This window comes from Ovis canadensis, chromosome 21, assembly GCF_042477335.2.
Source record: "Ovis canadensis isolate MfBH-ARS-UI-01 breed Bighorn chromosome 21, ARS-UI_OviCan_v2, whole genome shotgun sequence".
Lineage (NCBI taxonomy): Eukaryota > Metazoa > Chordata > Mammalia > Artiodactyla > Bovidae > Ovis > Ovis canadensis.
Window position 1 is genome coordinate 45168911 of NC_091265.1, and position 25534 is coordinate 45194444.

The window sequence follows — 25534 nt, forward strand, 5'->3', positions numbered from 1 at the left end:
TGTGGACAACAGGCGCTGAACCTGGGCCGCTTCTTGTTTTTTTAAATTTTCTCTATTCATTTTTTGGCTGTGCTGGGTCTTCATTGCTACAATTGCTACAATTGCTACAAGAGCTTTTCTCTAGTTGCAGCGAATGAGCGGGGGCCACTCTCTAGTTGTGATGTGTGGGCTTTCACTGCGGTGACGTCTCTTGTTGCACAGCATGGGCCCTAGGCTGTGTGGGTTCAGTAGTTGCGGCTCCCAGGCTCTGGAGCACAGGCTCAACAGTTGTGGCCCAGAGGCTTAGCCGCATGTGGATCTTCTCAGATCAGGGATCGCACCTGTGTCTCCTGCATTGGCAGGGCGATTCTTTACCACTGGGCCACCAGGGAAGTCCCCCAGGGCTGCTTCTACATGGCTCTCCCATACCTCCACTACTTCCGTCCCATCTCCAACTCGTTTCACTCAATTTCCTGATCCGCCTGACTCCTCTAAGCATATAAGCTTTTAGACTTCAAATAAATCAAATTTAAACTATGTGGCTTGGTCCATGGCCAACAGTATTTCCGCTTCATCTCAAGAACAACTTCCAGTCTGTTTATAATTGGCCCTGCGCTTTCGGTGCTAAATAACTCTAGATATAATTCAGACTGATGAATACAACTACTGCTTGATAACAGAAAGCTTCCAAAGATGACTGGATCAAGGGGCTACCGGTGACACAAGGTACACCAGTGAGCCTGTGAGGTTTCTTTATTAGGAAAAGCACGTGGGCTGACCATGTTCTTGCACCCTGACATTGTGGGGCATAGGGAGGCTTTTATTTATAAGTAGGTCTCTTACATTCACTAGATGACGAGGATGTTCAAAATCCACACGTGTTCTGGTTAGAGAGCTCACGTGCCCAGAGTAGAGCCCTCCGTTTAAGCTCCCGCTGACTCCATTGGGGACTTTATGGTGCAGATGCGAGCAGCCATTGCTGAAGCTTCCATGAACACTTCCATTGATCCGGTTTGTGCCGGGCAGAGTGGTGTATTCCACCATCTGCCCATTGACATCTGACCCTTGGTAGAGATAGCCTGGTGGGTCGTACTCTGTTGAGAGAGAACAAAAAGAGCAAACAAACAAACAGAAAGGGTAAGGGACTGAAAGAGACAATTCTTCTCGTTCGGGAAGTTTTATTAATTAAATCCCTAATAAACTACAGCTGTACTAAAATACACTCTTAAAAAGTGTTCTCTTACAGCTTCTTTGTGAGATTTGCTTTAATCACATTACTGTTATTTCCTTAACGGTGCAGAGGCAGCCAGGAACTATGAGTTAGTTATGACTCTTTTAATGGGAAGAGAAATCAACCAGAGAGAAATCGCTCAAAAGAGAATGAATAGATTCTGCAAGTCGCAACTATCAAAGTACCGGCAACACTAAGAGAACGTGTTTAAACTCCCCGATGCTCCAAAGTGCTGAAAGAAATTGTATAAAACGCCAGCAAAAGGCTAACTTCAGGTAGAATATTTCAAAAAGCAATAAACACCACTTAAGTAAAAGGATGGGACTGGGGAAACATTCACTATTCATACAGGTCCTTGGTTATTACAGCCAAGTTGGAAATTGCGGGGCATGAAAGGCTAATTATTCCCTTTCCTTACATTAAAAGTATTTCCATAGCTGCCTCAAATATCTGATTTCCAGAAGCACACCTACCAGATACATTTGGAAAACGTGAACTGTTCTTTAGAATGTATATTATTTAAACTGCACCGGATTTGTTGTCAGAGTTTTGATCAGTTCTTCAAAGGTTCTGGAGGAGAGTGCCAAGGCTGGAGTGGCCGTCCCTCCTCCTGCGACAGGTGTGTTAACAGCGCAGGCGTGTCCTGTCAGTGCTTCTCTTCTCCACTAAACCACATGAAGAAGGCATGAAGCCTGCACTGTCCACCAGTGTGGGGCACAGAGCTGACAGCCACAAGGACTGTCTTCTGAATCAATGAGTCAATGGACATTTCCATCGATGAACATTACCATTCCCCATCTTTCAACGTATCATCAAGTCACAAAGGAAAGTAACTTTAGCCAGATTAATTTTGCTCAGACATCAGTACTCTTAGTGATTTAGCACACTCTCACACAACCAAAGTCAAAGACATCGGAAACATTTAGAAAAACACCCAAAAGATAGCCAGCTCTTCCAGCCTGGCACCACCAGCAGCATCTCCACCACTTCTCACCTTGCCTATCTCTTGGCAACAAGGTGATAAAAATAAATCACTTCTCCCCCATGAACTGTTCACTAAAAAGGGACCAGAGGCAGGAACCAGCTAAGAGCTGCTGAGAGCTTATCACTGCTGGCGTCTTTGCTGTTGTTTCATCTCTTTACTCTGGGGCCAAAGAGGAAACAGAGATACTTCCTCCCGGCAGAGACTAAAGCCTCTGATTGATCTGACTGTCCTCTTTTATAACAGCTGGGGGAAGAGGAATGGTAAGAAGGTGAGGGGATGAAAAAAGAGGAAAGAAAAGGGAAGAGGGTTCTAGGTTACATGTTTTACTACAGCGTCATCACTGACAGCTCCAGCGCGCCTGGACACGTCTGGGGGGCTGGGACACCACTCTGGAGCTGTTTCGTACATGAAGCGCCAAATTGGGGGCATGGTGTCTTCATCGGTGTCATCCCAGGACAGTGACTTAGAACAGTCTTCACTAGCTTCCTTTCCATCATGCCTTTTTCATTCCTTGTTGACAAGATCTGGAGCAGTACAGAGGGATTCCTGAAGCAATTTCAAAGCTCCACGCTTCGACTCCTCAGCCTCTTTGGTGGTCCAACACCACCAGAGTTTCCCAGCACTGAGTCAGCTATTTACTTAGAGACCTGCTTAGTTTGGGCTTTGCTGTTTATTTCTCCTGGGCAATTTAATTGGATGCTCCACTTATTTTGGCTGACAGCTAGCACCATCTTAAAGTCATCTCCACTGAATGAAGAGCATCTGATGTGTTCTATCCCGTAACACTCATGCACAAACATGTTAGAAATCAATATTTATTCTGACAATATTTTTCTACCCATCTTTAGAAAAAAGAGAAGGAGATGCCAGTGAATGGCTTACTCTGTATGGTGTTCTGCTGGCGGTTCTTCCACAGGCACATGGCAATGAAGGCCATGAGGATGAGCACCATCACACCCAGCACACAGCCGACGATCAGGTACAGCATGTCACTGCTCCTGGTGGGGCTGGCGGCAGGGCCCACATTCCCTCCACTCCCCGAGGAATTCGGAGGGGTGCTCAAGTCTTTGATGGGATACTCAGAAGCTCCAGGGACCCGTTTCACTAGTTGAAAAATAGAAAGGAAAACATGATGTCAGGGTGAAGACAGTCTCTATGAAATGGTTTACTCTCCGAAGGAGGTCTGGTCAGGAACGCGAGCCAGTCTGTTTACACTTGTGACTGAGATGATCTGACCAGCAATGAGTCACAAAGAGGGATCCAAAGTTTAAAAGTCTAATGTGCCAAGGTTTTAGGCCACAAATTCCAGAGAAATCATCAGATCAGAGACACAGATGCACTTGGTCTAACCCAAGCTGCCATACGAAGATCTGCTCAGCTGCACTGGCGGAAGACTCCCAAAGAGCTGAAATAAAAATATTTTAACCTACAGATGGGACAAAAACTCCTTTCTGTCTGATACACTTTGAGCTGAATGAGACTCACGATTACATATTTTATGCATTTTGCCTGTAAATCATATTAGAAGACATGACTCTGAACTACTAGAACAATTATATACAATTCCAAAAACTTCACACATAATACTAAACATTTCAAAACCAAGAACTCTTGAGGTCTACGTAAACACAGTTCTTTTACCTAATTCACTAGTATTCTGGATAACGGCAAGAGCAAAAGCTAAAAACAGGTGGCACATAAACCCCACTTTCTCTGTCCCCAGAAAACATGCTCTTAATGCTCTACGTGTTACATAACCAGCAGACAGCATAGTGGTTGATAGCCTGGTCTCTAGAACCAGACTGTCTGGGTTTCTATCCTGTTCCACCATTCACCCTTTAGCCATATAACCTGACTTCCATAAACCAGTTTCTGCATGTGGAAAATAGACATAATAATGCCAGCTTCATCATAAGGTTGTAATGAAGAGTAAATGAGGGAACTTCCCTGGTGGCCCATTGGTTAAGAATCTAATTTCCAATTAGAGGATGTCGGTTTGATCTCTGGTGAGAGCTGGACCATAAAAAAGGTCGCGTGCCAAAGAACTGATGCTTTGAAATTGCGGTGCTGGAGAAGACTCTTGAGAGCACCTTGGACAACAAAAAGATCAAACCAGTCAATTCTAAAGGATATCAACTCTGAATATTCATTAGAAGGACTGATGCTGAAGCTCCCATACTTCAGCCACCTGATGCAAAGAGCTGACTCATTGGAAAAGACCTCGATGCTGGGAAAGACTGAGGGCAGGTGGAGAAGAGGGCAATAGAGGATGAGACGGTTGGATGGCATCACCAACTCAATGGATACGAACCTGAGCAAACACCGGGAGATAGCAGAGGCCTGGGAAGCCTGCCGTGCTGCCATCCGTGGGGTCACAAAGAGTTGGACACAACTCAGCAACTGAACAACTGAGAACTTAGATCCCACATGCCACAGGGCAACTAAGCCTGCAGGCCACAACTAGAGAGCACTCGAGATGCAACTAGATAAGTCCACAGGCTGTAGGGCCTACAGCACAAGCAGAGAGCCCACGTGCCCCAACTACTGAGCCTGTGTGCTCCAGAGCCTGCGAACCACAAGAGAGAGAAGCCGTGCACCACACTGGGAGGCCCACGTGCCACAAGAGACACCCTCACGCACAACTAGAGAAAGACTTCCCACCACAAGGAAGACCCAGAGCAGCCAACACTTCTTAAAAAATTAGAATAAATACATAAAATCATACAAGCATAAATGAGTTAATCCGTGTAAAAAACCTCTCGGCTTACAGCCTGGCATGTGGTAGTGTTCTATCACTTTTGTTACTGTCATTAATTATCCTCCTACATTTTTTGTTATGGTTCCTAACTACTTACAGGAGCAGAGTGATCTTTAAAAACAAACCTACTTCAACAAATATTATACTGGGGTTCCATTTTCTAGCAACTTCAACTCTACAGAACAGGGCTGGAAATCAGTCAAGGAGAGGCTGCCTTTCCAAGGAAAGAGCTCTGCATCACTGAAAGCTAGAAGAATACCTGGCAAAGACTCTAAAGGAAATTTCTACTTTGGGTGGTATGTTGGATTATACAATTCTAAGGTCCTTGCCAATTCCTAAGACAACAAACAAGTTTCTGAGGCAAAATGGATGTTACAGATTGTACATGAAAGACCACAATTACTCATAGGGAAGTCCTTCAGGTTTATTCACTCTTCATTTACTCTGAATTTATTCATAATTCCACCAAGCTTGATGAGCGGTTGCCAACCTCTCGCTGAACTTAAAAACTTTTGCAGTGGGTGAGACGGTCGGTCCCACGGATGTGAATGAGAAGAGAGAGCCAAGAGCGTGACATGAGCAAGGTAAGGGGCAAAACAGAAAGAGGAAGCAGAGAACTAAATAAAAATCACGATGGTCTACATCTTTAACAGGGGGGGGAAGTGGCTGGCCTCCAGCACCGTGTCATTCCCGAGAAAACTGTACTGAATTGCTAAGATAAGATAATCGCTGCTCACAATAAGAACCTTGAGTCATTTCTTTAAAAAGGTGAACTCATGCATCCAACGTTCTACTTAAACAGGCTGAGGATTGTGTAATACATTTTAGAAACTCATTCAGCGTGAACAGTTAAAATTTTATTTTTTTAGATTTTTCGTTTTTTTACGTGAACCATTTTTTAAAGTCCTTATTGAATTCGTTACAATATTGCTTCTGTTTTATATTGCTTCAGTTTTTTTGGCCACGAGGCATATGGGATGTTAGCTCCCTGACCAGGGATCAAACCTGTACGCCCTGCATTGTAAGGCAAAGTCTTAAACTCTGGACCACCAGGGAAGTGCCAATTAACATTTTAAAGAAGGTTTTTGTTTTTCTCTGATCTGAAAGTCTATAGCTGGAACCTTTGATTCCCCAGCAGAGTCGATTAATGATGTATACTATAAGACTATTAAAAACAATACAGTTATTACATTGTTGTCTGTGTTTTATGTTCTGCCTGGCTAGATTCTTAAAAGTCTTGGGAGCAGAGACAAGAAATTTCATTTTTATGTAATTGTGTTCTGAGTTTCACAGCATCTGGAGACAAGTAAGAAATGTTCATTAATATGTTAGTGTCCAGCACAAAAAGGTACTCAAATATATTGCTAAACAAATGAAATTCAAGGTTAGTCTACAGGTCTGTGTGTATAAACGTTTAAACGTGAATTTAACATGTGGGTTTTGAAGCAGAAAGACATGATTCAGAATTAAACGATGAAGCTGAGTCTTGGCATATGAATTCAACCTTTCTGAGCCTCAGTTTCCACTTCAGCTGCTTCTGTTACTCAAGTGTGGCATCTTCTGTTTTCAACACTTGCAATATTTTACAGCTAATCTATGTCTGCAAGCAGTTGAAATCTTATTTTAGACTTATCAACTAATTCTGAACTTAATTACCACGCTTAACTGAACAGGTAGGTAGTATACATATCTGTCATTCAAAAACCACTTTAAACATAAGCAGCGCCTTCTCTTTAACTTTTTTGGGAAGCATTCTAACTCTCTCAGCAATCTCAGAAATTAGTCAGCAAATATTTCTATTCCTTCATGGAGGACCAAAAAGAAAAAGGGAAGTGACCTACCCAGAGGCATGTAGAAATTTACAAGGTATACTTATCTAAACTACTTTTAAGGCAAGTTTTCTAGCCCAGGGGTCCTCAACCTCCAGGATCTAATGCCTGACGATCTGAGGCGGAGCAGATATAATAATAACAGAAATAAAGTGCACAATAGATGTAATGCACCTGAATCATTCCAAACCACCTGCTCACCTCCCTGGTCCATGGGAAACTGTCTTCCATAAAACCAGCACTTGGTGCCAATGAAGTTGGGGATTGCTGCTCCAGCTGACATAAGGCTAGACTGTTGAGACAGTCTAAGTGGATGTACTTAGAAAACAGTCCGAAGTATCTTTGGAAACACATCGATAGTCAGAAGGAATCCAGAGTTCAAAATCCTAGCTCTGTGCAGGGAAGAACTACTAATTCTCACCCCTTCCTACCTTTCGTTTCACAGATCATCACGTTACTGAACTCGCTCTCTCCTCCTTCGTTGAAGCACTGCATTTTAATATCATAGGAGGTTTCTGGCTGCAGGTGGCCGATCATGTGCCACTGCTTTGAACCTAGAAAGGAAAAATAGAAGACAAGCTTTAAATACCCCACAACCTAAACAACAGAGTCAATAAAATTATTTAGTAATTTCAAAATGAAGTTGGAGCAGGAGCCATCACCATACAGTCAGTTTGAGCAATAAAAATGTCCTTATATTTTTAGCAATACGCAACAGATGAACAGCATTTCCACTGCATGGTATGAAAAGAAATGGTAAAGAGAAGCAAGAAATTGAATTAAAGCTAAACCTGTCTATGGGGATTCAGACTTTGTTTCATTACAAGTAATTGGCAGGAAGTCTTTCATAAAATACATATTAATTTTATGCATAAGTTAAAAGAAAACCCTCAAGTCCTTTGATCCCATACTTCAGCGAGCAAGTCAACCCACTCTGTTCATCCACCAGAAAGCAATGCCACGTATGAGGTCAGAAAACAATGTCTTACCCAGAACAAGTGACCATTACAAAACAGACCTCAGCAAAACTCTCAGTTCCACTCTAATGGGACACAATGCGTGTGTGCGTGCTCAGTCGTGTCTGACTTTCTGTGACCCCGTGGACTGTAGCCTGCCAGGCTCCTGGGTCCATGGACTTCTCCTAGCAAGAATACTGGAGTGGGTTGCCATTGCTTTCTCCAGGGCATCTCTCTGACCCAGGCATGGAACCCGTGTCTCTGTGTCTCCTGCATTGCAGGCAGATTCTTTACCCCTGAGCCATCAGGGAAGCCCTCCAACGTATAAATGAATGCTCAGAGAGCAAAATCTACTCTGGGAAGCTCTTGGCTACTGCTCCTGCCATTTCTTTCCTTTTGAATCCGGGTCTCCAAACCACACAAGTAAAGAATGAGGCTGTGATCCGTGGCACACAGCCAGCATTTCATTTAGAAACACTTCTAAAGTGAGCAACTTCAATATAAATCACTCTCTGTTTTTACTTCCGTGGACCTGTGACAAACTTTAATAAATAGGGACACGTCTGCCAGACTCAATGAACTCTTCAAGCCTTTAATCCTTCTTAGAAAATACCTCTTCAAACTGTTTTCACTGTTTCTTAGAAACTCAACTATACCACCAACTGATTTAAGAGTCAATTAAAGTGAGAGAAGAAAAAAAATAAATGAAACAAAACCATCCACACAAGTCAAATCGACTTGGCTGACAGAACCAATGGCTCCGGGATTCTTCCTGATTCAACACAGACAAAAAACATCTCAACCCAGAAACATACCCCTTTCCAGGCCACCAATACAAAGCCCCTCATTCATATTTTACAAGTCCCATATTTTATAAGGAAGAGAATCTGCTTACTTTAGGATCGGAGGACTAGGAAAAACTCACAAGTGAGGAATTCTTGTGAGTTCCCCACTTGTGAGTAGGCCCCCATTTATAAGTGTAAAGAAGAAACTTGACTCAAAATCTACTTGAGATAGGAACAGATCTATTTTTAAATTCCAAAAACTTTGCTAAAAGACTTCCACTTTTTTCTCTACCTTTAGTTCTTTCCTGGCCCAGCTCCCCACTCACTTATCAACATTCACTTGAATAATTATTGCACTAGATTTGAAGTTTTCCTTTCATAGCACTAGTAAAAATGGAATTAAACTAAGCTTCTGATAAGTTACTAGTAAGAGGAAAATGAACTAACACATATCTTATTAGAATAATATCCCATTGTTATTGAAATTATTCCAATTATAGGAAATATCACCGGAAAGGTTTTATAGGTCACTGACAAATAAGACACCTAAGTGTATTATTAGGTTTATAATCAACCAACCAGGATGCTGTTTGCTCAGCAAGCAGTTTTTTTCACCAAGAATGTTTTAGAAAAGGTAAAAAATGAAAGCACAGGCTTAAAGATCAGGATGACATACTCTGATTTTCTTGGAACTCAATTAATGTACAAGATTAAAATAAGCATCACAAAAAAACACTGGTATGTTCAAAACGTTTACAGCTTATCTAAATGTGGAACTTAATTCAAAAGGTAGGGTACCAGTATAATCGCTCTTCTCTTACTGTATTCTTTAACAATGTAATTGCATTTCAAAGCTTAAAACAATTTTGAGTTGATATACGTTAAGTAATCTAACTTTAAAGAAAACTTTACATATAAAGGATAAATACTTTCTGTTTCTCAGCTCGGGAGAGCAAGCCAATAGTTTCCAACTGCCACAAAAAGAATTTCAAGTGCATAAACTTGAAAATAAGGAATAAGCAAATTACATAGCACAGTGAAGCCCACTTAAGCAGCTAACTGCTCTATTACGTTCATAAACAAGTTCCCTGTGAACCACAAGGCAGAGCTCACATGTACAGATGCTAGTAATACAAACAAAAACTCCTTTAGAGGAATTTCCCTGCTCCACACTCCACAGGCGCAACAGTCAAGTCTGCAAATGTTCAAAGATTTAGCTAGAGAAGTGTTTCTCAGCGGATTTCTAGAGTTGAACCGGGAAGAGGAGGGGAGGGAGTGATACTGACAGAGACAGAGAGGGACGTTTGTTTTGTTTATATTTGCCTTGTTTAGAACGACCTCCTAACGAAAGTGTAACCTCTCTCAAAAGAGTTTAAAACTAAAAACCAGACAGCTCCACCTGCCTAACCCAGACAAAACGAAAATGAAGAGTGAGCCAGGACTACAGTGTGGATCGGTCACTAACGATGTTATTTCCTTTCATGAACATGCATATGAAAAAGTATCCATCACCGTAGAGATGAATGTTCACACACAGACCGCAGTCGTGGGACCAGCACCCAGGTGAAGCAAGTGTTCCTGGCCCCCCACGGTCCCCTCATGCTCCCTCCAGCCACTGCCACCTCCAGGAAGCTACCATCCTGACTTCACTGAACCTTTTTTGCCACTAACAATGATCTTTCCACTCTTCCCCAACTCCTTATGAAGAAGGCAGGTTTGGGGAACTCATTTCTTTCCTACTTTTCCAGATTAAGAAAAGAGAAACAATCACTCTTCCATTCAAAAAATATTTAGGGAGCACCTTCTCTGTGCCAGGAATGAAAACTTAGATAACAAATTTTTCATCACATCACAAAAGTAATGGATGAACAGTAAAAAGAAAACCACAGTATTTAAAGAAACATGGTACCACCTATTAAAAGTAACTTATTATAAGATTACTTACGACAAAAAACTATTGGGTGTGGAAAAGTCAGAAGAAAGTCACCTTGGCTTGGGACAATTTTGTGAGATGATTCATTAGGAGATTAATACTTCGAAAAAAAAAAAAGAATCTTAGAGTGAAAAAAAGACCTCAGAAGAAGCCTTCCGCCCAAAGCAAGAATCTGTTGCAACTTACCACTGAGAAACAGGTATCCAGCTTCTACTGAACACTCCTAAATTAGGGAGTTTTTTATTTTGTGAGGGAACCCATGTTAGAGAAATATGGTATGAAAGGGTTCTTCCTCATGTGATTTCCTTCTAGCTGCCCTCCCCCAACAGACTGAGTACCTCTTCCACATTCTAGTCCTTAAATACTTGAAGACAGGACTTTCCTGGTGGTCTAGTGGTTAGGAATCTGCCTGCCAATGCAGCAGACACGGGATTGATCCCTCACCCAAGAAGATTCCACATGCTGTGAAGCAACTAAGCACAGCACCGCAACTACTAAGCCCATAAGCACCGAGGGCCTGTACCCTGCAAGAGGAGAAGCCACCGTAGCGAGAGGCCCGCCCGGCTCAACTGGAGAGCAGCCCCAGCTCGCGGCAACCGGAGGAAGCCCAAGCCCAGCAATGAGGACCCAGAGCAGCCAAGATAATAAATTAAGAAAAAACAGAACCTTGAAGACGGCTATTCTGCTGCTGGCTATCATAGATGCCTTTTCTCCAACCTGATCACCCTAGACACTCCAGTATTCTGTTCTGGACTCTGAGCATTCACCCATTCATTCACTCAATAAATACCGAACAACTCAACAGTGTAGGGCTTAGGATACAGCCATGGGAAAGAAGGCCCTCTGCCACGAGGAGAGTAACATTTAGTGGGAAAAGCAAATGTTAAGCAAATAATGTCATACACACACACACACGCAAAACTGAACTAGGATGCATACTTGCAAAATCTTGTCAGCTGTGCCTGACTCTTTGTGATCCTATGGACTGTAGCCTGCCAGGCTCCTCTGTGCATAGGATTTTCTCGGCAAGAATACTGGAGTGGGCTGCCATGCCTTCTTCCAGGGGATCTTCCTAACCCAAGGATCAAACCCGTCTCCTGCAGCTCCTGCATTGCAGGCAGATTCTTTACATACTGAGCCACCAACCCCTCACTCTTCAAGGGTCCACTGTATTAAATCGGACAAATTAACTTTCTTTGGAAAAAATTCAAAGTAGGGGTCTATACACCATTTCATTTTTTACTCTATTTTACCCTGGGATGGTTTTTATAATATTTATAAACCCTCTCCTCCAAAACTCTCTTATTAAGACTCTAGCTTGTCCACGACACTTACCTTCTACAATATCCCTCTTGTAATCACTGTCATTGTCACTATCCGTTGGCCGGTAATAGATATAAAATCCCTGGATGGGAGTGTTATTGTTACTCGATGGGATGTACTAGAAAAGAGAAGCAAAGATTTGTCAAAGACAAAAATAAAAGTAACTTTTCCATCCATTAAGATTTATTTGTGTGGCAGTATTTTTTGAGCTTCATTTTATAGAAGTCCTTGATAGCCATTTAAAGTTTAATTTAAAGGTATTCAAAGGTGTTGAGAGCATTTTAGCTTACTGCAGGGCTAAACAAAAATAAAGCCCTATGTCTCACTAGGCTCAAAGACAAAAAAGTACATTGGGCTCAAAACCAAGAACACATGAAATGGTGATTATGTTAATACTTGGATGAGAGCTGAAGAGACAATCATTTTATTTTTAGCCCTGCCCCCTGAGCCTGGATGGGAGGGGAATTGGGGGGAAGAATGGATATGTGTGTATGTACAGCTGAGTCCCTCTGCTATGCATCTGAAACTATCACACTGTTGATCAGCTATGAGTGTGTGTGTGCTAAGGTGCTTCAGTTCAGTCGTGTCTGACTCTGTTCAACCCCATGGACTGTAGCCCACCAGGCTCCTCTGTCCATGGGATTCTCCAGGCAAGAATATTGGAGTGAGTTGCCATACCCTCCTCCAGCGGATCTTCCCAACCCAGGGATTGAACCCGCGTCTCTTATGTCTCCTGCTTTGGCATCTCTTGCTTTGGCAGGTGGGCTCTTTACCACTAGAGCGCCACCTGGGAAGCTCTAATCTGTTATGCTCCATTATAAAATAAAAACTAAAACAAAACAAAACCTGCCCCTCTTATAATATATGCTCTTACACAAATTTGTGTCCCTCAATTTCCTCTTACTTAAAAGTTCAAAAATTTCCCATTCATAGTATCATGTCCTGATATTAAATTAACATGGCCACATCAGAAACTTTTGTCATTAGAGAAGATGTTTTACTTACCGTCCACTTTAGCATGATCTGAGTATCACTGACAGCTTCTGTGTATGCGATGTGAGGTCCAGTTATTGGACGGTTAGAAAAGCGATTGGGGAACCCAGCCACCTGATACGGACGAGAAGCTGAACTCCGAAAACTCTCACCATAATGGTTGATAGCAATGACCCTAAATTTGTATGTTGAACCTTTCAAGGGAGGGAAAAGAAAAACAGAATTTAAGGGACAATATTCAAAATACAACAATTGTACTTAAGCATCTCTCTGCAATAACAATGACATGCTCTAAAGCCTAGATAGTGAATATATTTCAACCCACTTGCCACTCGGCTGGTATTACATGTGTTCATTACGTGTGTTCAAGATTCCAGTACCTTACTGGGGGTCCCTGGGAGAGACAGATGCTGTTCCTCATGGAAGGAAGCAAGGAGAGAAGAGGAAAGAGCACATTTCTCTTTCAACATCCTGTTCTAAAGTCAGACCCATCAAATACAGGACTAGCTGGTGGTGATGATGGTGGTGTTTAGTCACTAAGTTGTGTCCCAGTCTTTGCAGCCCCATGGACTGCAGCCCGCCAGGCTCCTCTGTCCATGGGATTTCCCGGCAAGAATACTGGAGTGGGTTGCTGAAACTATTGGGTTGGCCAGAATATTTGTTTGGGTTTTTCTATAAGAACATAGGAAAAATCCAAATGAACTTTGTGGCCATCCCAATAGGGTTTTTTTTCACTTTGAAAGAAACAAGTGAAGCGAAGTTTAACACAGGGAATACAGCTATGAAGAGGCACTGTGTGGCTGATCACAGATGTCACTCTGCTCCCTCTAATAAGAGGATAAGAAAGATCAGATTTAAGCTACAACAGAAGGTATTTGTTTGGCTTAGATATTAAGAACTTAAAAAAAAAAAAACTCTAAGGATTGTGAGTTTCTGAAAATCTGAATGTAAAGAATAAATTAGACCCCTAAAGCAAGTTTCCCAAAAGCTCAAAAATAACCCCTGAGCTTCTGAGAACAGTCTTTTCTATCTAGAAAATGTTACTTAGTTTTGCCCATATTTAAAACAGCCACCTTCTCCCAACTGTTCCTACATATTCCTGAGCTCCTCCTGTCACCTGTCAGACAAACATGGGTTTTTGCTGCTAAAGTACATTTTAAAAGTCCATCAACAAAAACATTCATGAAACCCAAACAAGCAGAAGTAAAGAAAGTTGATTTGTGATTAGTGCTTTTCTCTTTTATGGGTTGTTTCATATATTAGGGGGCCTGGATGGGCTTCCCTGGTGGTTCAGGCGGTAAAGAATCTGCCTGCAATGCAGGAGACCTGTGTTTGATCCCTGGGTTGGGAAGATGCCCTGGAGGAGGGCATGGCAACCCACTCCAGTGTTCTAGCCTGGAGAATCCCCATGGACAAAGCAGCCTGGTGGGCTACAGCCCATGGGATCACAAACAGTCAGGCACAACTGAGCAACTAAGCACAGAGGGGGTCTGGAGAAGCTCCCCTGCTGCTGAAACAAAACTGAACAGAACAAAGAGGTGCTGAATGTTGTCTCATATTCGTAAAACAAAGCAGTGGGTTTAACCATGCTAAGAGGCATCATCAGATCAATTGTAGTCAAATAACAAGCAATCTTCCTCTTAAAACATTCATTCATAGCAGAATACATACGCATAACCACACACAAAGATGTCACCACAACCCTACTTTCATTCATTTGCTGTTAGAAATAGTCTAAAGCCCAGAAATACAGACTAGGTTAAGTCAATCATGGTATACTTCCACCGTACATACACAGTTATTAAACACTGAGTTCTGAAGAATTGTTAATTATGCTATAACATAGGAAAAGGGGGGGTCACAAGACAATATTTATGGCGTGATTCCAGTTTATATTAGAGAGGAAAAAAGACTAGGAAGAAATACAACATAATATAATCAATGGTTATCTCTAGATGTGCGGGTTTGGGGTGACTATTCTCTTCTTATATTTTGCTTTCAAATACAATGTTGCTTTTTATACAATAAGCTCACATTACTTTAACAATTAGAAGAATATATGATTATTACAAATATGTATTTAGGGATTTCCCTGGTGGTCCAATGGTTAAGACTTCCCAGTGCAGGGGACACAGATTGGATCCCTGGTCAGGAAACTAATATCCTGCATGCAGTAGGCATGGTCAAAAAAAAAAAAAAAGACAAATATGCATCTAAAGTCAGCATTGCTAGCCTAAAACAAAATGTTTGAATATTACTACCTGGCTCTAAACTACGAACTTCCACAGAAAGTTTAGAAGGAGGGATGTCTTCAGCTGCCACCAGCCAATCACTAGTCCTCATCCGTTTATATTCGACCTTGAAGGCAGTGATTGGAGAGCCCCCGTTCGCCCGAGGAATCCACGTGACATAGACAGACGTCTCTGACGCAGTGGAGATAGTAGGCCGATCAGGCGCCTCTGGGACTGAAAATGGAAACATTCATTTCGATAACCCTCAGCATCAGAGACAAGAATTACTCAAATGAACTGAAAGGGATAAATCTCAAACATCACTTTATTAAAGGCTCTTCACCAAAACTCTTCCCAGAGTTAATAACATTATGACTTTCTTTCTGTCCTCTGAAAAGTCAATGTGCAATGAAATAGAGGAAGCAGCAGGAAAAGTGAGATAATTTATAAACTTGATAAGTATCTCTGAAAGTCTGAAAGTTAATGAGTATGACCACTGAGGCATGCTAAAACAATATACGTAATTATTATTTGGTGCTTCAAGTCTGACTGTGGTAATAATTTACAATAAATTTTCAAAATGATGTGTTATTTAAATGGTTTTCTTTATCCAACCGAGCTATAGAAAACATTCAGCCAACAGTCTATAGATTGTTCTGTTTATTACCTCTTATGATCACAGCCTGTCAATAATCAGCAATGTAGCTATTATTCTTATGTTAAGTATCTTAACACACTTCAAGGCTACAGGAATGCTAATCCAAAAAACAGACTGCAAGCAGTAGATAGAGATAAACTGAAACAGTAAAATCAATACTGATAAAAACGGGAAGGGAGAACCACTGCTCAGGATGAAAGCGGGAAGACAGATTCACAGTTAAATAAAGACAAGTGTTTTCAGGAAACATGATCCACGTGATCATCCACGTGAACCCAACACCTGGCAGCTCTCGGTTAGCATGGCCAAGAAGAGGGATGTCCCAGCCCACAGACGAGACTGTCTCGATTCTATAGCAGGAGGAAACTTCAGGAGTAAGTTCATCAGCCACTCAAACTGTGTAGCCAACACGTGCCCCTAACTGCTGGCCAAGCAATCTGGTGGTTATAACTGGCTTCCCATCTGGTCCCTACAGAGAAGGGTGCTGACAGAAACAACCTGGGCTGTACGACAGTTCGGAAGTCGTGAACTGCCACCCACTTTACAGCAATCACCTGTGAGCTTTTCCAGAATGAGCTGGTTATCAAGACCGACTGCCCTTCCACACGCTAACTGTCATGTTTCTAGAGCTAGAACAAGGAGGACCAGCTCTGGACCAGGGTTCCACTGTTGCTGTTTTAGTTGCTAAGTCATGTCTGACTCTCTGCAACCCCAAGGACTATAGCCTGCCAGGCTCCTCTGTGCGTGGGATTTCCCAGGGAAGGATACTGGAATGGGTTGCCATTTCCTTCTTCAGGGGATCTTCCCAACCCAGAGATCAAACCCATATCTCCTGCATCAGAAGGTGGATTCTTTTTTGCTGAGCCACCAGGGAAGCCCCCACAGTTACATTACTTCAGTGAATTACTCAGGAAGCCCTGTCTCTGTCTAGCCTGGGTCTGGCCTCCACCAACACCCCTCTGTCTCAACATCTCTTCAATCTGAATACAAACACATAACAAAATAACGTTGCATATGGTGCCTGTATGAAGGAATTTGTGGCATTTTGAAAACAAATTGTTTAATGGATGAAAAGATTAAGACATTCAAAGCAGGCAACTTGGCATGATACTTACTGTATTCCTTTCAAGTTAGAAAGCAATGGAAACAGAATGAATAGAAGTTAGTGAATTTCTCTTTTAATACGAAGATAACAACTTCCTTTGTTGATTCACATGAGGTTAAAGCTCATAAAGAATACCACAGACCAAGCAGAAAAAGAACATTATTAGGGGAAAGTCCCTAAAGAGAAGAATACCATCAATACCTAAAAGAAACAGCATGTGAAAGGAGATAAAGAGTACTGCTCTTGGAGTCTAAGTATCTGACTGTGGATAGCAGTTCCACCACTCTCTGGGTGATCTTAGGCAAGTTCCATAACCCCCTTGAGTCCCAGTTTCCCGATTTGTAATATGCTGATGCTCCCTTCCTCACAGGGTTATTGTGAAGATTAAATAAATCCTTTCTTTATGGTTATCTCTGCTTGGATAACACCAAACTCATGATTGCCAGCACAGAATCCATAACCTTCAGCAACAAATTCTTATCACCTATCTTGGTAAATGGTTCAAGTTGCCCAAGTCACCGTATTTCTCACTTCCGTTCAGTGAGGATTCAGTTCCCTTCATCTCTTGTCTGTGTCCTTCTCCATCCACAGTGTCACTGTCTGTATTTCCAAGCCTCATCTGATGCCACTCCCCCGTCCCATCTCTAAAATCCTTCAGGCTTCTTCACAGCTTTTAGGGAAGACTGAATCTTTAAGGACATCAAACAAGGCAACTGCTTTCCTCCCCCACTGGAGCATGATTCCCCACAGCACTAAATAAAATCTCTGAATCTCTAAATGAAAGAGAACATGTCCTTCATCTGTCTCTGCATGAGAGGTCTCTCCCAGAACTGTTTCTCCTGTTTCTCCATTCAGCTATAACATTCTTGCCTTCGAAGCTTAGCTTAGGGAACACCTCTTATCGCCAGCCACTGGGCCTCATTCCTATCAAGTAAGTGATTTAGATAAATCTCTTGTGAAATGTTTGATTCCAAAGTAGAATCAAAACCATCGTTGCTGGTTGATCCGTCTATCTTCCCTGCTATATTGGTACTGGTTTAGTTGTCTGCATCACCTCCTATGCTGTAAGCCTCTCCAAGGGCAAGACTCATTTGATCTCTGCTGCTCCAGCATTTAGTACTGCGTGCTAGTTCATGAGGTTTTAGTTCTTCTGATCTCAGAGGCGAAAGGACTCAAGAAAAAGCAGCTCATGATACTGAAGATACAGAGGCATTCCACAGAGGCGTTCAAATGTTATGACTTGCTTCTGTCTGAGACCAACTCATGGAAGACTATAAAAATAGGGAAGAGAAGCTTGAAAATTCTTAGAGCTCAGAAATAAAATGTTAAGCCTTCCCTAGATCACAAAAAGCACATTATGTTGTAACGGGAGAATTCATGTATGATTAAATACTAAAAAGAAGTCTTTTAAAAATCTTATTGCTATGACATCTAAACACTCTAAGATCAACATGACACAACAATAAAGCTGAGAGCGACTCATTCAATAAAAAACTAAGTCATACTATAGGTACCGTGACATATTTTGACAAATCATTAAAAAAAAAACCCAAGTCAGATGTTCAGGGTTCCAATGTAAATTTGGTTCCCATGCCAGAGAGGAGACAGAAAAATCCTTTTTGTGAGTTATAAAAACTTAGTATCATAACATTTGAAATCTGAGTTTATTACTTTGAATATCAATCATGGTACTGGGTATTCAAGATTTCAAATTCAAGACATTTTAGAATGGTTGAAATAAAACCTAAAAGAGTTATATGGTAGGATATAATTTGAATAACAAATATCCTGTCCCACTCCACCCCCTAATAACCTGAAACAGGTTACATTTGGAAACAAATAGAATGAATAAGTGAAGAATCTTCTCTTTACCTCCACTATGCCTAGAGGCATCTGTGAGTACCACTCCGAAGTTGTCTGCAGCCTCTGAAACAACAGGGCGCTTAGGGATGCCCACGGGTGGAGAGGAGGCCTGGGTATTTTTGGATGATGCTGTTTTCTCTAGAAAGGTATAATATAACATAATATAATACAAATAAACTTCTCTGGGTAAGTAAGAAAAGATACTATGAAACTCAACTGGCATATAAATATATGAACTTATCTGTTACAGTGTCTAAATTTAAAATCTACATTGTAATTACTTAGCTAATATAAGGAATTAACTTGAAAAGGTACTTTGTCTTTTCCTAGTACCTATATAACAAAAATGTGTCTCTCTTCACCAGGATAGCTTTAATCTACACACATAAAAAGTGACACAAATGAAAAAGCCAAATGACTAAAGGTTTTCAAACTATTCACCCACTTTTATTTTTACTGTACATATTTCTTAATTCTGATGCAGAAAATTCATTATTTAAGAGCTTCGGTTAAGTTTCTTCATGTGAAAGCTGTCATGCTGTTTTAAAATTTCAAGGGGCAAAAAATGAAATTGAGTGATTATTTTAGAAATGAAATACATGCTCATTATTCAGTATTTGCAGGCCAGACAGTATAAACAACTAAGGACTAATTATGGGTAATAACTCAAAATACATTTCAAATAAGAAATAATCACTATTTTTCTGTCCAGACACAGTCATTAAATAAAAGGATCTTTTTCAAAAGTCAATAGACAATTTCTTTCCAATCATCAGAACTCCTTGCCAACACTGTGCCACACCAAAACCTCTTGTATCCAATTCCCGTCTCTGCTCATTGAAGTCTTTCTGTTCACTTACGGCCAACCTGCGATGGCATCTTTTTGAAACTGCTTGTTTTATTAATTTCTTTACGGCAGTGCTGGGTCTTTGCTGCTGTGCAGGCTTCTCTCTAGTGTGGCGAGTAGGGGCTACTCTGTAGGTGTGGTGACTTGACTTCTCTTGTTCATGGGCTCCAGGGCACACAGGCCTCAGGAGCTGCGGTGTGTGGCCTCCGTAATTGCAGCTCCCGGGCTCTGGAGCACAGGTTCACCAGTTGCGGTGCATGGGTTTAGTTGCTCCGAAGCATATGGGATCTTCCCAATCGGGGACTGAACTCGTGTCTCTTGCACTGGCAGATGGATTCTTTACACTGAGCCACCAGTGACGCCCTGAAATGGCATCTTTCCAATCAAGCTACCCTCACAAACTGGGTGGGCTCCCCTTGTAGCTCAGTCGGTCAAGAATCTGCCTGCAATGCAGGAGAGCCGGGTTCAATTACTGGGTCAGGAAGATCCCCTGGAGGGAGGGCATGGCAACCCAATCCAGTATTCTTGCCTGGAGAATCCCATGAACAGAGGAGCCTGGCAGGCTTACAGTCCATGGGGGTCTCAAGAATTGGACATGACTGAGCGACTAAACCACCAGCACCACCCTCACAAGCTGCCCCACAGAAGACTGTCCTCTGCATCTTGTCTTGCCTAGACCATGTCAGATCTGGTCCCTCCCTATTCCTTTGCCCTCCTCCAATCTATCCTTACCCTACAGTCAGCATGGCCCTATAGCCAGCATTGAAACACACAAGAGGCAGCGTCACAACTCTGCTCAAAACTCTCCAATGCTCCCAGTTCACTCAGGGTTGAAGTGGGTGTCCCTGCAGGTTGGACAATGTGCTGATGATCATCCATCTCCCTGAGTATTCTCCCCTCCCCACTTACTTTACTCCCATCACTGCGGCCCCTCGGTGCTCCTTGGAAACACCAAGCACATCCGTTTGCTATCCTCTCTATGGGGATATTCTAGCCCCAGATACTCACATGGGTTTCCATACAGCTCCTTAAAGTTCTGCCCTGCTGTCAACTGCTCAGTTTTCTGGCCACCTGTTCAAACTGTGACAACTGCTACTACCCCATGTGCTTGCGTGCTAAGTCGTTTCAGTCGTGTCCGACTCTTTGTGACCCTATGGACTGCAGCCCACCAGGCTCCTCTGTCCATGGGATTCTCCAAGCAAGAACACTGGAGTGAGCTTCTCCAGGGGGTCTTCCTGACTCAGGGATCAAACCCACGGCTCTTAGGTCTCCTGCATTAGCAGGTGGATTCCTTACCACTAGCACCACCTGAGAAGCCCATGCTACACCCATCCTTAATTTATTTCTCTTGTTAACACTCAATACCTACTAATGTCCTGATAACTTATGTGTAAACTTCTCCCAACCAGAATGCAAGCTCCATGACAGCAAAGGAGTACTATCTATTTTGTTTACCACCTGGCACTGAGAAGTCATTCAGTAAATACTAGCTGAACTGAAATTTTGCCTTGAGTTGGCATTTATGTATATGTCTTACCTTTTTTAGCAAAGTAGAAGCTCTGTCAGGATGGATCTTCTCTTGATTATCCTCGTTTTCCCTGTGTCCCTTACCCTAATGCCTTACCTATCATAAGCTCTCAAAAATACCTGTGAAATGCTAGATGGGCTAGAAGAATGAAAGTGAAAGTGAAGCCGCTCAGTCGTGTCCGACTCTTTGCGACCCGTGGACTGTAGCCCACCAAGCTCCTCTGTCCATGGGATTCTCCAGGCAAGAATACTGGAGTGGGTTGCCATTTCCTTCTCCAGGGGATCTTCCCAACCCAGGGATCAAACCCAACTAGGAGAATACAACCATCTAAATGTGGCCCCAAGAGGTACTATAATAGGTTTCTTTACTAAATTTATATATAAGAAACTTTGCTACCCCCAAATGACACTATTAAAAAGTGACATCAATACAGCCAACTCCCTCCTCTTAAGGAAGATTATACTCACCTTTGCTGGTTCGGAAGGTGAGCATGGCAGGCTGTCCTTCCCCGGCGGCACTCCTCGCCACCATCAAAACTTCATAGAGACTCGATGGCTCCAGTTCCGTTAAATGGAGCTCATTCTCACTTCCTGGGACTCGAACTGTGTGCCAGCTTCCCACGACACCAACACCATCCTCCAGCTACCCAAGCGAAAACAAGGCATTTTTCAAAAACGGAGACATAGGGCAGAAAAACCTTTCCATTTCAATTGGATAAAAATTAGAAGTCCTTCAATTCCAAAATGAATCTGGGGAAGCGATGCACCATCAAAAGTGAAAGAGACACAGTGCCTCTTCCAATTAAGAACTATAAGGTGACCTGTAGTGAGAAGTTTGGGATTCTCACTGTTTTTGAAAAAGTCTACTGCTCATCAGGTGCCACTAACTTATGGCCTCAAGGAAGTTACTTGATTACCCAGTCATTTCCTTTCCTGGTAATGGAAACATTGCTCCTTTCTTACTGAACTAATGGGAGAATTAAATAAGTAAACAATAATATGTATTAATGATAATATATAATATACACAATACCTGATAAATCACAGTTCATGTTCACATCTGTATAAATTATGCAATTATGCATTATATATTTCTAACAGTCTTGCTTCATTTTTTCATACTGTTTATTGAGTTGAAGGAAAGAAAAAGAGATCCAATCTGTTATGCCTTCATTAATAAAACCAAGAGCCAACATTCATGGAAGTTTCCATGTGGACAGGATTACCAGTGAAACTTCCTTCATCTAGAATCATCAAGTTAAAAACAGTGAATAAACTTCCAAGTATCATTATGTTAATTTTTCCAGATATTAAAAATATTACTGTAGGGGGAGAAATGGAGTGGGAGGCTGGAACAGCAGATGTAAGCTTTTATACATAGAATGGAAAAACAAGGTCTTACTATACAGTACAGAGAACTAGATATTCAATATCCAATGATAAACTATAACGGAAAGGAATATTTTTTTAAAATGTATATATAGGAATAACTGAATCCCTATGCTGTACAGCAGTAATTAACATTGTGAATACTATACTTCAATTAAAAAAATACCTAAAGGATAAAAAAATATTCCTATTAAATGATGGATACCAAAACATCCTGAATATAGACAATTATTTTAAATACGAGTACATCTCCTCCCATTTCATTTACTAATCTCATTAAACAAAGAGGGGAGGATTTTCATTTTGTTTCAATATAAGCCTGTGGATAAAAAATATCATCTGAAAAATCAATTGAGACAGACCAACGTTTACCATAACAAATAACCAAACAATGAAAAATATTAATACAATTAGGAAGACAACTGGAAATGAAAATATTAATCAGAGATGATAATGGACAACTTTGTTCAAACAGTGGTTTCTAATAGGAAATTGCTCCTTTGCTAAATAAACTGTCTTCTGCCACTTCACAGAGGGAAGGAATTACTTTTTAAAAAGCGGTTTATAAAGCTTTACACCCAAGGGGTTAAAATGTTTGATTAAAAAGGTCAGGAATCCCTGGCAGCCCAGTGGTTAGGACTTGGGGCTTTCACTGCCAGGGCCAGGGTTCCATGCCTGGTTGGGGAAATAAGATTCCTCAAACCCCAAGGAACGGTCAACAAAACAACTGTCAAGTCACTCGGTTCTTAAAATCCCAATCTGGGGGAGGTTATCTGTACTTTATTCTTACTGTCTTTATAAGACTGGTGAACCCAGCACGACTGCTGACTCTCTCCCAAACCCATCACCCTGGCATACTCCTGCTCTGCTTCCTGCCACTCCAGAAGTGTGAAAGACAGCAAGCATGTGTTACACACAGGATGCGGGGATGTGAGAAGAGAAAGATCATAAACCAGAAGACATTACCTTTCGATACTTCACGAAATAGGCATTGATGGGCAGCCCGCCGTCCTTCCCAGCCCTCCAGACCAGGCTGTAGGTATCTGGCGTGTGTGTCTGAGGGGGGCTCAGAATGATGGGGGCATCAGGGACAGAGGTGCCACTAGCGTTTTTCTCTGATGATGATTCCTTGGCACTGGAATGTTCTTTCACCGGAAATGAGCTCAATAACCCAGTTTCTGAATCATCACCTTTATCATTCTGAGTGGGATCAGAAGATGTGACTATTTCTGCTTTGGTGTCTGTCTCAAAAGGAACTGCAGAGAAAGAAAGAGAAGATTGAAGAAATTCATCATTTCAGGGTCACTCACACATTGTGCTGTCATCTAACACAATGTTAGCACAATTTGAGCCCTAGTAGTTAAAACAGGCAACGTTTCAACTTATAATTCGTGGAGACATCTCATCTCCAGTTGCTATTGCTGTCATTCAGTCACTAAATCATGTCTGACTCTTTGCAACCCCACAGACGGCAGCACACCAGGCTTCCCTTTCCTTCACTATCTCCTGGAGTTTGCTCAAGTTCATGTCTATTTAGTCGGTGATACTATCTAACCATCTCATCCTGTGTCATCCCCTTCTCCTCCTGCCCTCAATCTTTCCCAGCACCAGAGTCTTTTCCAAGGAGTCAGCTCTTCACATCAGGTGGCCAACATATTGGAGCTTCAGCTTCAGCATCAGTCCTTCCAGTGAATATTCAGGGTTGATTTCTTTTAGGATTGACTGGTTTGATCTCCAGTAGCTATCTACTACTCACAAAGGAGCAAATTAATTTTCTGAAAAAGCAGTTCTACAATGCAGTAGTTTAGTAGCTAGTACTAGCGCTAAGTTGTTTTAGTCGTTTCTGACTCTTTGAGACGCTGTGGACCATAGTCCACCAGATTCTGTTCAAGGGATTCTTCAAGCAACAATACTGGAGTGGGTTGCCATTCCCTCCTCCTGGGGATTTTCCCAACATAGGGATCGAACCCAGGTCTCTGCTGTGAAAGGATGCGATTTTCCCCTTCTCTACGCTAGCAGTCCCTCTTTTACAACAACAACTTGCTAGTATAACCTCTGAAGATTTTAAGTTAGCAAACAATGAACTTTTACTCTAATTGGTAAATGAAACACAATGAGTAATGCATTCCCTTGGGAACAAAATAACGTAAGTAGCAAAGAAAAGATCAAGAGTTAGACCATTACCTACTGGGTAGCTAGTCCCCAAAGGTCCCTTAGTATCAACACTCTTGGGCAGTCCCCTCCTATGCTGAATTGGGCTACCCGTGAGTGGCTGTAACCAATGCCAAGCCCAGGAGAGACTGTGGTCTTCAGGCTTAAGCCTTAAGAAGGTCTGGCACCCCTACCAGAGCTCTACCACATACAGACGTCCCAGCTAGCCATGGAGAGAAGTGACCAGGGAAGGGACAGAGGGAGAAAGGGAGAGAAATGGAGGGGGGCGGGAGGGAGAGGAGGGCAGGCGGGTGGAGTCCAGCCCTCACAAAGATGCCACACGTGTGAGTGGAGCCACTTTAGCTGTTCCAGCCCCAGGTGCTCTCTGATCACAAAGGTCTAAGAGACCCCAAGCAAGGCCCACAGAATGGCCCACTTTATCCAGTTAACCCACTGACCTGTAAGATAATAAAGGACCTGTTAAGTTGTTCATCAGATATAACTACCCCCAAAGATGGTTTTTCCAGTAGTCATGTATGGATGTGAAAGTTGGACCATAAAGAAGGCTGAATGCTGAAGAAGTGATGCTTTTGAACTGTGGCACTGGAGAAGACTCTCGAGAGTCCCTCGGACAGCAAGAAGATCAAACCAGTCAATCCTAAAGGAAATCAATCCTGAATATTCATTGGAAGGACCGATGTTGAAGCTGAAGCTCCAATACTCTGGCCACCTGACGCAAAGAACCGACTCATTAGAAAAGACCCTGATGCTAGGAAAGACTGAAGGCAGGAGAAGAAGGCGAGAACAGAGGATGAGATAGTTGGATGGCATCACCGACTCAATGCACTTGAGTTTTCGAAAACTCCAGGAGATGGTGAAGGACAGGGAAGCCTGGCATGCTGCAATCCATGGGGTCGCAAAGAGTCAGACATGACTGAGCAACTGAACAACAGCAAAAGCTGAACAACTTAACACCTGGGCTTCCCTGGTG

At 42.2% G+C, this 25534-nt stretch overlaps 1 protein-coding gene across 2 annotated transcripts in view; it reads right to left on the reverse strand.

The window, feature by feature from the left end:
• The window catches only part of CDON (cell adhesion associated, oncogene regulated), a 97748-nt gene that overhangs the window by 21565 nt on the left and 50649 nt on the right, over positions 1-25534 (reverse strand). The window contains exons 10-18 of one of the 2 annotated variants that reach the window (XM_069565433.1): positions 23359-23648; positions 21472-21646; positions 18639-18767; positions 15034-15237; positions 12785-12966; positions 11792-11897; positions 7214-7336; positions 3078-3299; positions 823-1073 (exon numbers count right to left, since the gene is read on the reverse strand). In XM_069565433.1, coding sequence (XP_069421534.1) covers positions 823-1073; positions 3078-3299; positions 7214-7336; positions 11792-11897; positions 12785-12966; positions 15034-15237; positions 18639-18767; positions 21472-21646; positions 23359-23648 — 1682 coding nt within the window. The remainder of the gene's footprint in view (positions 1-822; positions 1074-3077; positions 3300-7213; positions 7337-11791; positions 11898-12784; positions 12967-15033; positions 15238-18638; positions 18768-21471; positions 21647-23358; positions 23649-25534) is intronic. The other variant, XM_069565434.1, reaches the window with a different exon arrangement.